Consider the following 12,009-nt stretch of genomic DNA (forward strand, 5'->3'; position numbering starts at 1 on the left):
TTGGGGAGGATGGCTCTGGTAATATTCTACTTCTTGATCTGAGGGCTGGTGTCCCAGACGTAGTCACTCTATGATAATTTACCAAGCTACCCTCTGGGGATTGGTGGCTTCTCTGTATGAATATTACGCTTCAATTAAATAGTCAACAACAAAAACCTAACAATCAAATTAAGGAATGAGCAAGGCCAGGCGCAGTGGCTCACACCTGTAATCCCAGCACTTTGGGAGGCTGAGGCGGGCAGATTACCTGAGGTCAGGAGTTTGAGACCATCCTGGCCAACATGGTGAAACCCCATCTCTACTAAAAATACAAAAATTAGCTGGGCATGGTGGCATGTGCCTGTAGTCCCAGCTACTTGGGAGGCTGAGGCAGGAGAATCGCTTAAACCTGGGAGGTTGAGGTTGCAGTGAGCCGAGATCACGCCACTGCACTCCAGCCTGGGCAACAGAGCGAGACTCTGTCTTAAAAAAAATAATAAAATAAAGTAAGCAAAGGACTTGAATAGACATTTCTCCATAATCAGCATCACTAATCATTAGGGAGATGGAAAAATGATGAGATACCATTTCACTCCTACTACATTGACTAGTATCAAAGAAAACCCAGAAAATAACGAATGTTGGTGAGGATGTGGAGAAACTGGAACCCTTGTGCACTGCTGGTGGGATGTAAAATAGTGCCGCCCCTCTAGAAAACAGTATGGGGGTTCCTCGAGAAATTATACATAGGGACGCTCCAAGAATTCCACTTCTGGGTATATATACCCCAAAAATTGAAAGCAAGGAAATAAAGAGACACTTGCCCATCCCTGTCGATAGCAGTGTTATTCACAATAGATAAAAGATGGGAGCAATTCGGCCAGGTGCACTGGCTCACGCCTGTAATCCCAGCACTTTGGGAGACCAAGGCGGGTGGATCACGAGGTTAGGAGTTCGAGACCAGTCTGACCAACAGTGAAACTCCATCTCTACTAAAAATACAACAACAACAAAAATGGCCAGGTGCAGAGTGGCTCACGCCTGTAATCCCAACACTCTGGGGGGTCAAGGCGGGCAGATCACCTGAGGTCAGGAGTTTGAGACCAGCCTGGCCAGCATGGTGAAACCCTGACTCTACTAAAAATACAAAAAAAATTAGCTGGGTGTGGTGGTGGGAGCCTGTAATCCAAGCTACTTGGGGGGCTGAGGCAGAAAAATCATTTGAACCCGGAAGGTGGAGGTTGCAGTGAGCTCAGATTGCTCCATTGCACTCCAGCCTGGGCAACAAAAGCGAAACTCCATCTCAACAGAAAAACAACCAACCAACCAAAAAAAATTAGCCAGGTATGGGGGCACGCACCTGTAATCCCAGCTGCTCAGGAGGCTGAGGCAGGAGAATCGCTTGAACCCAGGAGGCAGAGGTTGCAGTGGAAGAGGAACCTGCAGAGACGCTGGCTGTGTCTAGACCAAGAGCAGGCCTGTCCTGGTGCACACGATAAAGTCTTCAAGGCAGTTTATTAAAGTAAAAGAAAATACGACCTCTGTGTTAGTTTCCTGTGGCTGCTGTAACAAGCTACCACAGGCCTGGGGGTTCACAGAAAGAGAAACTTATTCCCTCACAGCCCCGGGGGCCAGAAGACAGAAATCAAGGCCTGGAGAAGGCAGGGCCATGATCCCTCCTGAGGCTCTCGGGAAGGAGCCTTCCTTTCCTGGCCTCTTCCGGCCTCCGGCGGCTGCCCTGGCGTTCCTGCGCTGTGGCTGCATCTCCAAGACCTGCTCCGTCTTTCACAGGGCCTTGTTGCTTGTGCAGCTCTGGGTCGAAGCTCCCTTGGACTCTCTCTTATAAGGCATTTAGGGCCTGCCTGGATGACTCAGGATATGCTCCTCCCCTCAGGGTCCCTCTCTAATCACGTCATTTGCCATACCAGCTGATGCTCGCGGGCTCCAGGGCTTAGACATGGGTGTATCTGTGGGAGCCATGATCAGCCTACCATAACCTCCAAGTCATTTGAAAGAGGAAGGGGAATACGAAAACTGAGTCTCTCTACTAGAAGTTAGGAAAGGAGAGATAAAATAGAAGTTTAGAAAAGCCAGAACAAAAAATTAAGTGGTAGAAATAATTCTCATAGATCAATAAAAACGAGAACCATAAATGTACAGAACAGAGCCCACTTACAGAGGAGGAGGGAGGCTCAGGTGTGAAGGACATGACCAGGGGACACACTGTTGAGTGGCCCCATCCCCATCCAGGCCACAGACTACCCCCAGGGACCCCCGGGCCACATAAGCAGAAGCTGGAGGGCGTGGGCCTCTTGGGCCTGGAGTCTCAGAGCCTGTGATGGTTAATTTCATGAGTCTGCATAACTGGCCCACAGAGGGCAGACATTTGGCCAAACATTATTCTGGGTGTGTGTGAGGGAGTTCTAGGTGAGGTTAACACTTGAACCAGTGGATTGCAAAGCAGACAGCCCTCCCCATTGTAGGTGGCCCCTACAATCCATCAAATACCTGAGCAGAACACAAAAGCCAGGTAGGAGAGAAATCATTCTGGGTTTGGTGATAGGGTGCTCTCATGTGGCCATTGTGAAGGATGCTCCAGGGGGCACAAAGGCTCTGGTGTCTGGGAGGAGCTCAGGGATGGATGATAGAGACCCAAAGGACCCTACGGAGGTCTTCGGGACTGATGATGGAATGGAGGCCAGAGGAGCCGGGGGAGCCCTTGGGGACACATGGAAGCTGGTGGGAGAAGCTTTCCCATGTCCCCCACGTGGCCAGTGGTTCCCAGCAGGTGCTCGTTTGTACACTGGCCCCAGGCGGTCTTCACGTGGAAGGTGATGGGAGCTGCCCTCCCTAGGGAGCTTCCTCAGGCGCCTGCAGGAGACAGGAGCACAGGCTGCTGCCAGGAGCACTGGACACCTGTGGTCCAGGCCCCTCCACGGCTCCCCACGCTGACTTCACAAAGCTCTGCCTACCCCTGCCCCACGGCTTTAGCAACATCACAGCTGTGATCTCCCCTCTCAGATCAGCCCCAGGCCCTGGGGTGGCATCCTAGGTCCTGGTAGGAAGGAGGACATGGGAGAGAAGGGGAAAGAGCCTCACTTTTCCAGCAGGAGAGTGTGGTCCTTAGCGTTCTCCAGTTCTTTCAAGAGACTTCTACAAGCTGGAAAGCAGGAGATGGGTTATGGTGGTGAGGGAGGGATTAATACTTGAATCAGTGGACTGCAAAGCAAAGGCACTCAGTCTGGCCAGGAGGGGGTGACTACCTCCCACAGGCCCTTGAGTGGTGGGTGCATAACAGGCCAGCCTCTCCTGGCTGGGCTTTCCCCTGGGTAAAATGAGGTGGGAGCACTGGCCAGCAGATGAGGGCAGAATCCCACCCTCCTGGCTCCACAAAAGGACAGAGCCCTGTACAGCAAAGACTTCAGGAGATGGCCAGATGCAGTGGCTTACACCTATAATCCCAGCACTTTGGGAGGCCAGGGCAGGCAGATCACCTGAGGTCAGGAATTCAAGGGCAGCCTGGCCAACATGGTGAAACCCCATCTCTACTAAAAATATGAAAAATTAGCTGGGTGTGGTGTGGTGGCGGGCACTTATAATCCCAGCTACTCCAGAAGCTGATGAAGGAGAATCGCTTGAATCAGGGAGGTGGAGGTTGCAGTGAGCCGAGATTGCGCCACTGCACTCCAGCCTGGGTGACAGAGCAAGACTCCAGCTCCAAAAAACAAAACAAAACAAAGAAAAAGACTCCAGGAGGTGTCCACCCTGGGAGTTTTTCTCCAGCCTCATAGCCCATCTTGCGTGCAAGTGACAGCATGTAGCTTTCCTTTTGTGAGGGGACCCTGTGGGATTCACTCCCTTTTCCTATTTCCTCCTGGGTGAAGCCTCGTGTGTTGGGACAATGTGGGTTCAGGGACTGTCTGGATGACCCTGGCGAGCCTCTCCTTATGGAGTTCTAGGAGCCATCAGGGCAAGGGGAGCACACCCAGGACAGCTGCCCCCAGGGGTGTTTGGATACAGACCAGGAGCAGGCTGCTTTGTGATGGTGAGGGGAGGTAATGAGACTCCCCCGAGAGGCTCCCTTGGGTGCTGGAAAGATGGGACATGGGGAACTGCCTCCTGCCTGGACCAGCTGATGCCCAGAGCCACTCCCTTGGGTCCTCATCCCTCCTTCCAGGCAGTAGGGACGTGGGTTTCCAGGGGAATCCAGGCCTTTAGGGAGAGTGGGAATCTGACTTTGATCTTGCAGCTCTGCATTTTTCCTGCACATTTGCTGATTAGTTTATGTCTGTCAGGGGCTCAGGGCCAGGGCTAAGTCCCAGGGTCTTAGGGTAGGAAAGATGATTCTTCAGATTTCCTGCAGGCATTTGAGCGTGGTGGAAAGATCAGTGGAGCCTCCAGTGAAACTTGGCAGATTGAGCACTTCATTTGTTTTCACTCTCCCAGGATCCTTCCCAAATTATCATAAATAAATAGAGAATTCTGAAGCCTACAAAGAAAAATACAGCAAAAGAACAATGAATCAGTTTCAAAGCGTAGGAGGAGAGGCCATAGGATAACTGAAAGCAACACGCTGTGGGACTGGAGAGCAGACGGTTTGGTAGAAACAGCACCCAGTCCCACAGAAGGAACTTGAGGAGAAGCGAGGTGACCAAGCCAGCAGAGCCGGGCCCCAGACCCCCACCCCAGCCTGTGGGAGCTGCAGGTGTGTTCTGGGAACACACTGTTCTGTCCCTTCTATTTTTCTCATTTTATAAAATCTGGTTCTAGAAACAACTCACCTGCAGCCAGCTGGCTGGACCAGCATGTGGTAATGGGGCTGGACTATTTACAGCCCTACTTACAGGCTGTACCATGGCCACCTCCCAGCATGGTGCTCAGCTATGAGGTCAAAATAAGGTAGAGCCAGCTGGGTGAGGTGGGGCAGGGGACGGGGGCTGTACACACAAGTGCTGGGGGCTCAGGGGCTCAATACGGTCCAGGGTCGGGGCTGTAAAGATGGCCAGTGTGGCCCCTGTGTCATGGGGAGGAAGCCTGCAGGGAAAATGTCATTCTCATCACATCACATCACACCAAGTGTATCTGCTATTAACATGACTTATTGCTTTTTAAAAAAAAAATTTTTTTTTTTGAGACGGAGTCTCGCTCTGTCGCCCAGGCTGGAGTGCAGTGGTGCAATCTGGGCTCACTGCAAGCTCCGCCTCCCAGGTTCACGCCATTCTCCTGCCTCAGCCTCCCGAGTAGCTGGGACTACAGGTGCTCGCCACCTCGCCTGGCTGTTTTTTGTATTTTTTTTTTAGTAGAGATGGGGGTTTCACCATGTTAGCCAGGATGGTCTCGATCTCCTGACCTCGTGATCCGCCCGTCTCGGCCTCCCAGAGTGCTGGGATTACAGGCTTAAGCCATCGCACCCGGCCTTAAAAAATTTTAGATTCAGTAGGTACACGTGCAGGTTTGTTACATGGATAAACTGTGTGGTGCTGAGGTTTGGGCTTCTAGTGAACCTGTCACTTAAATAGTGAACACAGTACCTAACAGGTAGTTTTTCAGCCCTTCCCCTGCTCCCGCTCTCCCCAATTTTTGAGTTCTCAGTCACTTTTTTTTTTGAGACGGAGTCTCTCGCCCAGGCTGGAGTGTAGTGGCGTAATCTCGGTGCCCTGCAACCTCAGCCTCCTGGGTTCAAGTGATTCTCTTGCCTCAGCCTCCTGAGTAGCTGGGACTATATAGTTGCATGCCACCACACTCAGCTAATTTTTGTATTTTTAGAAGAGACGGGGTTTCACCATGTTGGCCAGGCTGGTCTTGAACTCCTGACCTCAAGTGATCTGCCTGACTTGACCTCCCAAAGAGCTAGGATTACAGGTGTGAGCCACCGCGCCCGGTCCGTGGTCCATGGTTTTAAATATATCAGTGACACCTATAAATTGATGATTCCCACATTTAAATTTCTAGCCAAAGCTCTTGGCCGATTTCTAGATTGTTCCCGTGCTTCCGCAGCCTCTAGTGCCACTGGTATGTCTAACGCCATCTTACATTAAAGGTCAAAAGATTTCTGAAGCCCCCACACAACTCACACCCAACTCCTCCCCCAGTGTTTCCATCTCAGTCAAAAGTAGCATCCTTCCCCCTCTTCCCCACCCACCCTGCAATTTACCCAGTTCCCTGGCCCCAGTTTCTCTAAGCGTCCACGTGAGCAAGACCAGCTGGCTTTATCTTCAAAATATATCCCGAACCTGTGCAGTATTACCACCCTAGTCCAAGCAACCCACAACCATACCTATCTGGATTCTTGTAACTGCTTCCTACCTGGCATCTCTGCTTTTACTCTTGCCCCTGCTCTCCCCCATAATCTTTACATGGATTTTTTAAAATAGGTAAATCAGACCATGCCACTTCCCTTCCCAGAGCCCTGTGGTGGTTTCTCATCATTAGAATAAAGAGCTCTCCTGATCCAGGCCTTGCTTAGCTTTCTGACTTCCTTGTTTTATTTTATTTTTATTTATTTATTTGTTTTTTTGAGACAGAGTCTAGCTCTGTCATCGCCCAGGTTGGAGTGCAGTGGCGCAATATTGGCTCACTGCAAGCTCTGCCTCCCGGGTTCACGCCATTCTCCTGCTTCAGCCTCCAGAGTAGCTGGGACTACAGGCGCCCGCCACCACACCCAGCTAATTTTTTTGTATTTTTAGTAGAGACCGGGATTCACCAGGTTAGTCAGGATGGTCTCGATCTCCTGACCTCGTGATCCTCCTGCCTTGGCTTCCCAAAGTGCTGGGATTACAGGCATGAGCTCCTGCACCTGGCCCTGACTTCCTTTTCTTTTTTTTTTTGAGACGGAGTCTGGCTCTGTCTCCCAGGCTGGAGTGCAGTGGCCAGATCTCAGCTCACTGCAAGCTCCGCCTCCCGGATTTACACCATTCTCCTGCCTCAGCCTCCGGAGTAGCTGGGACTACAGGCGCCCGCCACCTTGCCCGGCTAGTTTTTTGTATTTTGGGGTTTCACCGTGTTAGCCAGGATGGTCTCGATCTCCTGACCTCGTGATCCGCCCGTCTCGGCCTCCCAAAGTGCTGGGATTACAGGCTTGAGCCACCGTGCCCGGCCCTCTGACTTCCTTTTCTAATGCTGGCGACAGTTAGAGGTGAGCACCCTGTGAAGACGTGGGCCCTCTAGTAGGTGGAGGGGAGGGGAGGAAAGAGAGGCAGGGAGGGAGGGAAGAAAGGGAGAAAACACCAACAACTCAAAGAAGAATCACCATATAAACAACCTGTGCCCGTCAGGAACGTGCATCTTGCCTGCTATTATCTAATAGTTGAGACATGAAGTGGACTGACAAATTTGTGGGTTCTTGTTATGAGGAACTGACCTAGGTTGATATTCATTCTGCCAGAGCCATTGGAATTTGTAGCCTCTGAAAAGAGTTGTGCTATTTGGCAAAACCTGAATTGAGCATCACTTATCTTCATGTGCTTAGCCAAAGCCCTAGAAAAACTTTTTTGAGGCCAGGCACGGGAGGCTCACGCCTGTAATCCCAGCACCCTGGGAGGGTGAGGCGGGTGGATCACGAGGTCAGGAGTTCGAGACCAGCCTGGCCAAGATGGTGAAACCCTGTCTCCACTAAAAATAAAAAAAAATTAGCCAGGCGTGGTGGCAGGCGCCTATAATTCCAGCTACTCGGGAGGCTGAGGTAGAAAATTGCTTGAACCTGGGAGGCAGAAGTTACAGTGAGCAGGTAGAGGAGACCCTAGAGCAATAATCCCTGGAAATAACAGGAATTTCAGGGACAAATCCAGATCCTCAAAAACTGTGAAATTGAGGGAGCCTGAACAGATCTCCAAGGAACCAGGTACCATCTGTGTGCCAGGGTGACAGGATGGAAAACAGACCAGGTCTGTCTCTGACAGGTTGAGCAGGTGGAGTGGGAAGGAGGGATGTAGAAGGCCAGGAGGGTAAAGGGAACTGCAGGGGTGGGTGGTGGTGGGTGGGGCTGGACCTCAGTCTCCTCCTCCCACTGCCCACCCCACCCTTAGGAGCCCTTTGTGAGGGGGAGGCCCCAGCTCTGTGATGTGGGCCTGGGCCCCAATAAATATTCCCGAGGGGACACCCAGGGCTCAGTAGACTGAGGGCAGCAGTGCAGTTGACATGGATATTCTCTTTCCTCTGAACAGTGTTCTTGACACAGAGCTGTGCTGGAGCCCCATTCCGGAGATCATCCATTTCAGCCTCTTCGCTGCGTTTAGCCTGATGTTCCTGATCATCTTACGCCCCTACTTTACCCCCAGGGAGCCATCCTCAGGGCCTCCCAGAGAGAAGAACAGCAAGAATGTAAGGAGCCCTCAGCCCACACCCAGCAGAGAATGATTCTGTTTTTCCTGCTCTCTTTTCCACTTTTCCAAATCAACCAGAGGCGCTCCTGTGATGGGAAATCTCATCATCCCTCTAGGGACGGCAGGGCAGGCAGGGGTTGGAGTGAGCATAGGATTTCCATCCCCAGCTCCCAGACCATCTGTGGGGGTGCATGGGAGGCATCACAGCAAAAACAAACCCCGGGACTCAGCGCTGGCGAGGACCCAGTCATGAGAAGGGTGAGGTCGTTGTGGGAGGACAGGCCCTGAGCCCGGGCTCATCAGCCGCCTTCCCGGGCAGGTGCCTCGGGTCCCAGCCTCTGTGTGCGGTGCTCTGGGGCTGTGCTGAGCCCCTGAGAGCCCCCACCTGAGACTGGAGTCGCCTCTGGCCTCCTCGGAAGCAGAATCCTCCCTGCCAGCTCAGAGGCACCTGCAGACCCAAGTGTGTGTGTTTTATAAGCAGCGAAACAGGGACTAAGGATGCCCAGGGCAGGCCTCACATAGAAAACCCCTCCATGCTTTTCAAAGAAGGAAACCAGAAAAGGTTATTATGCACTTTAGAAACGAGTGAAAGGAAAGAGAAGCACGCAGGGCTCCGTGAGCTGAGTGGAGAAAGTGTGTCATTCACGAGCACTGTGGGTCTGCAGCTGTGGGGACAAGAGACTGAGACCTGGCCTGTGCCCTCACTCTTGTCTCTCAGGACCAAGCTGAAGTGGGGGAATGGATAAGGATCAGAAATAGGTATATCACTTCGAAAGGTAAGGCTCCGAGGGTCCCCGAAGCCCCAGAGATCACAGCTTCACCTGTTCCTAGGAACAAGCACCAAATCTCCTAGGAAGTCATTTGCGGAGGCCTGATGGGGAAGCTCCTGCTAGGGCAATTGCAACCCAGGATCCATCTCTGATTCCCTGCTGGGATGAAGTCATAGGGTCCAGGGAGTGGGTATTGGCCAGGAGGGGACTATGTGGGGGAGGGGACCAGTGACTGCGTGGACCTGCAGGAGGGACCCCAGGTCCATGTGGGCAGCTGTTTAACATGGCTGAGTCCTCTTTGAAACTCAGGAAGTACTTTGTAAATGACAAAGTGCTGCCTCCCGGGCACCTGGCTATCACTCTTGGGGCCATGTGGCCTTGGACAGGGATGCTGGGGCTCCAGAGTCTAATCCCCGATCCTGGGGTCTCTCCTAAGGGTACATGGACTCAGCCTCCTATAAATCCCAGTTCCCTCCCTCACCACCATAACCCATCTCCTGCTTTCCAGATTACAGAATTCTCTTGAAAGAAGTGGAGAACCTTGAGGTCTATGCTTTCCTGCTGAAAAAGTGAGGCTCTTTCCCCTTCTCTCCCATGTCCTTCTTCCTCCCAGGGCCTAGGATGCTGCCCCAGGGCCTGGGGCTGATCTGGGAGGGGAGATCACAGCCATGATGTCACTAAAGCCCCGTGGCAGGGGTAGGCAGAGTTTTGTGAAATCAGCATGGGGGGCCCTGGAGGGGCCTGGACCACAGGTGTCCAGTGCTCCCAGCTGCAGTTTGTGCTCCTGTCTCCTGCAGGTGCCTGAAGAAGCTCCCTAGGGAGGGCAGCTCCCATCACCTGCCATGCCAAGACCACCTGGGGCCAGTGCACAAACAAGCACCTGCTAGGAACCACCGTCCACGTGGGGGGCGTGGGAAAGCTTCTCCCACCAGCTTCCATGTGTCCCCACGGGCTCCCCCGGCTCCTCTGGCCTCCATGCCATCATCAGTCCCGAAGACCTCCGTAGGATCCTTTGAGTCTCTGTCATCCCTGAGCTCCTCCAAGCCACCAGAGCCTTTGCGTCCCCTGAAGCACCCTTCACACCGGCCATCTGCCAGCACCCTGTCACCAAACCCGACCACCTCCGTAGAATCCTTGGGGTCTCTGTCATCCCTGTGCTCCTCCCAGCGACCACAGCCCTTGCATCCCCTGGAGCGTCCTTCATACAATCCATGTGGGCATTCCCCTCCCCGACGACGGAATCCTGGCTGGGTGTCCAGGACTGACTCCATGCAGGCTGATTCCAAAACTGATGTGACAATATGCCCAATGTGCAACGCCCCTGAGTGCTCCTGTCTACACAGTTGGTCGGTGCCTTCTAGCCCTCGAGTGATCCAAGGCGTTGGTCGCTGCAGTGATCCTGACCTGGGCCTCTCCGGGAGGCAGGAGGTTGCTAGAGCCTGGTGCCTCTGCACCTCCACACAGTATCCATTCGAGCACCCTAATCTTCCCACCCACCCACTAAATGCTTCCTTCTAGGGAGACCCCACATGCAGGCAGCTGGAGGCAGGGGTCCCACTTTCCTCAGCTTGGACGTGCCAATGCTGCTGGACGCACAAGACACCAAAATCCATGGACACAGCACATCCAACATCCACGAACAATTGGGAATCTCTTGAGGACAACTTGGAGGCACATTCCCTCATCCGGGCACCCCACAGATGCTGGAAACGCGTGTTCTAATGGATCGGGAGAGGCGGAGATGGAGCCCGTAAATCTCCTTGGGAGGCTTGGCCCCCACAGAGACCTTTTCCACAGTGCTGCACAGAGACCTCCCACTGCAAAGATCTCCCACCGAGACCTCATGTCTATTCTTCCTAGAGGATCTGAACTCACTTAGAAAACTGCCAGCACAGGAGGGATAACATCAGCTGTGCCCCCTACCGGACAACCCAGAAACTTTGGGTCATTGTCAACGTTGCAGGGAAGATGCTCACGAATTGTTGCTCTTTTGCACTGCCATTCTCTCCTAACAGAACTGCAGATTCCATGTGTAGACCTGCAAACTTCTGTTCTCTACAGTTTCCTGACCCACAGTTTAGAGAATCATATTTTTTTTTTTAATGGAATCTCACTCTGTTGCTCAGGCTGGAGCGCAGTGGCACCATCTCGGCTCACTTCCGCCTCCCAGATTCAAGTCATTCTCCTGCCTCAGCTTCCCAAGTTGCTGTGATACAGGCACGTGCCACCACACCCAGCTAATTTTTATAATTTTAGTGGAGAGAGGGTTTCACCATGTTGGCCAGGCTTGTCTTGAACTCCTGACCTTAAGATATCCGCCTGCCTCAGCCTCTCAAAAGTGCCGGGATTATAGGCCTGAGCCACCGCACCCAGCTGAATCATAAATTTTAAACCTGAATAAAATGCTGCCAACCTCCAATGAGAGTAAAATATCTCCTTTGTCCAATTTTAGTTACTGTCTAGTCAAATGCTATCAATGTCGCATTTTAAAATTTCATTGGCAACAAGGCCTGAACTAGAGATGGGTGACTTCCTTATTTTGGAAACATGATAAAGACCCATGGCAAATGGACTCTAGAAATAAACCACCAGAGGCATGTGGGCTCACACTGGCCTCCAGGAGCTGTGTAACTGGCACATTATTTTGCACATAACTTGTGTCAGATTTGTGAGGTCTGATTTTTAAAATGAAGCAACAATCTGAAAATGTTTTTCAGTCATATAAATGAGTCAAATGTATGGCAGTATTTCTATTTTATCCTATGGCAAAATAATCCTAATTTTAATATTATTTTGTTCCTTAAAATGTAATACCTTCGGCCGGGCGCGGTGGCTCAAGCCTGTAATCCCAGCACTTTGGGAGGCCGAGACGGGCGGATCACGAGGTCAGGAGATCGAGACCATCCTGGCTAACATGGTGAAACCCCGTCTCTACTAAA

The 12,009-nt window shown here is 52.2% G+C and overlaps 1 protein-coding gene and 1 long non-coding RNA gene across 4 annotated transcripts; one reads left to right on the top strand and one right to left on the bottom strand.

The window, feature by feature from the left end:
- Nucleotides 1-1,426: 1,426 nt before the first annotated feature.
- LOC108514906 (uncharacterized) lies at nucleotides 1,427-4,848 on the bottom strand. Of its 2 annotated transcripts, XR_001881371.1 has the most exons (4): nucleotides 4,761-4,848; nucleotides 4,002-4,468; nucleotides 3,079-3,139; nucleotides 1,427-2,850 (listed from the first exon to the last, which is right to left on the bottom strand). It is a non-coding gene; the product is annotated as an uncharacterized LOC108514906 (long non-coding RNA). The 2 variants fall into 2 exon arrangements; XR_001881370.1 differs by having other exon boundaries at nucleotides 1,427-3,139.
- A 2,218-nt stretch (nucleotides 4,849-7,066) lies between these two features.
- On the top strand, nucleotides 7,067-11,230 carry LOC108514905 (putative uncharacterized protein C5orf60). 2 transcript variants are annotated; one of them, XM_017851458.1, is made up of 5 exons: nucleotides 7,067-7,114; nucleotides 8,142-8,298; nucleotides 9,019-9,076; nucleotides 9,579-9,639; nucleotides 9,868-11,230. In XM_017851458.1, the coding sequence occupies exons 2-5, from the start codon at nucleotides 8,218-8,220 to the stop codon at nucleotides 10,586-10,588; spliced, it is 921 nt and encodes a 306-aa protein (XP_017706947.1). In that variant the 5' UTR covers nucleotides 7,067-7,114; nucleotides 8,142-8,217; the 3' UTR covers nucleotides 10,589-11,230. The 2 variants fall into 2 exon arrangements, with proteins under 2 accessions (XP_017706947.1, XP_017706946.1); XM_017851457.1 differs by lacking the exon at nucleotides 7,067-7,114 and having other exon boundaries at nucleotides 7,935-8,298.
- Nucleotides 11,231-12,009: the final 779 nt, after the last annotated feature.

Source organism: Rhinopithecus bieti, unplaced genomic scaffold (genome assembly GCF_001698545.2).
Source record: "Rhinopithecus bieti isolate Rb0 unplaced genomic scaffold, ASM169854v2 scaffold_33940, whole genome shotgun sequence".
NCBI classification, from domain to species: Eukaryota; Metazoa; Chordata; class Mammalia; order Primates; family Cercopithecidae; genus Rhinopithecus; species Rhinopithecus bieti.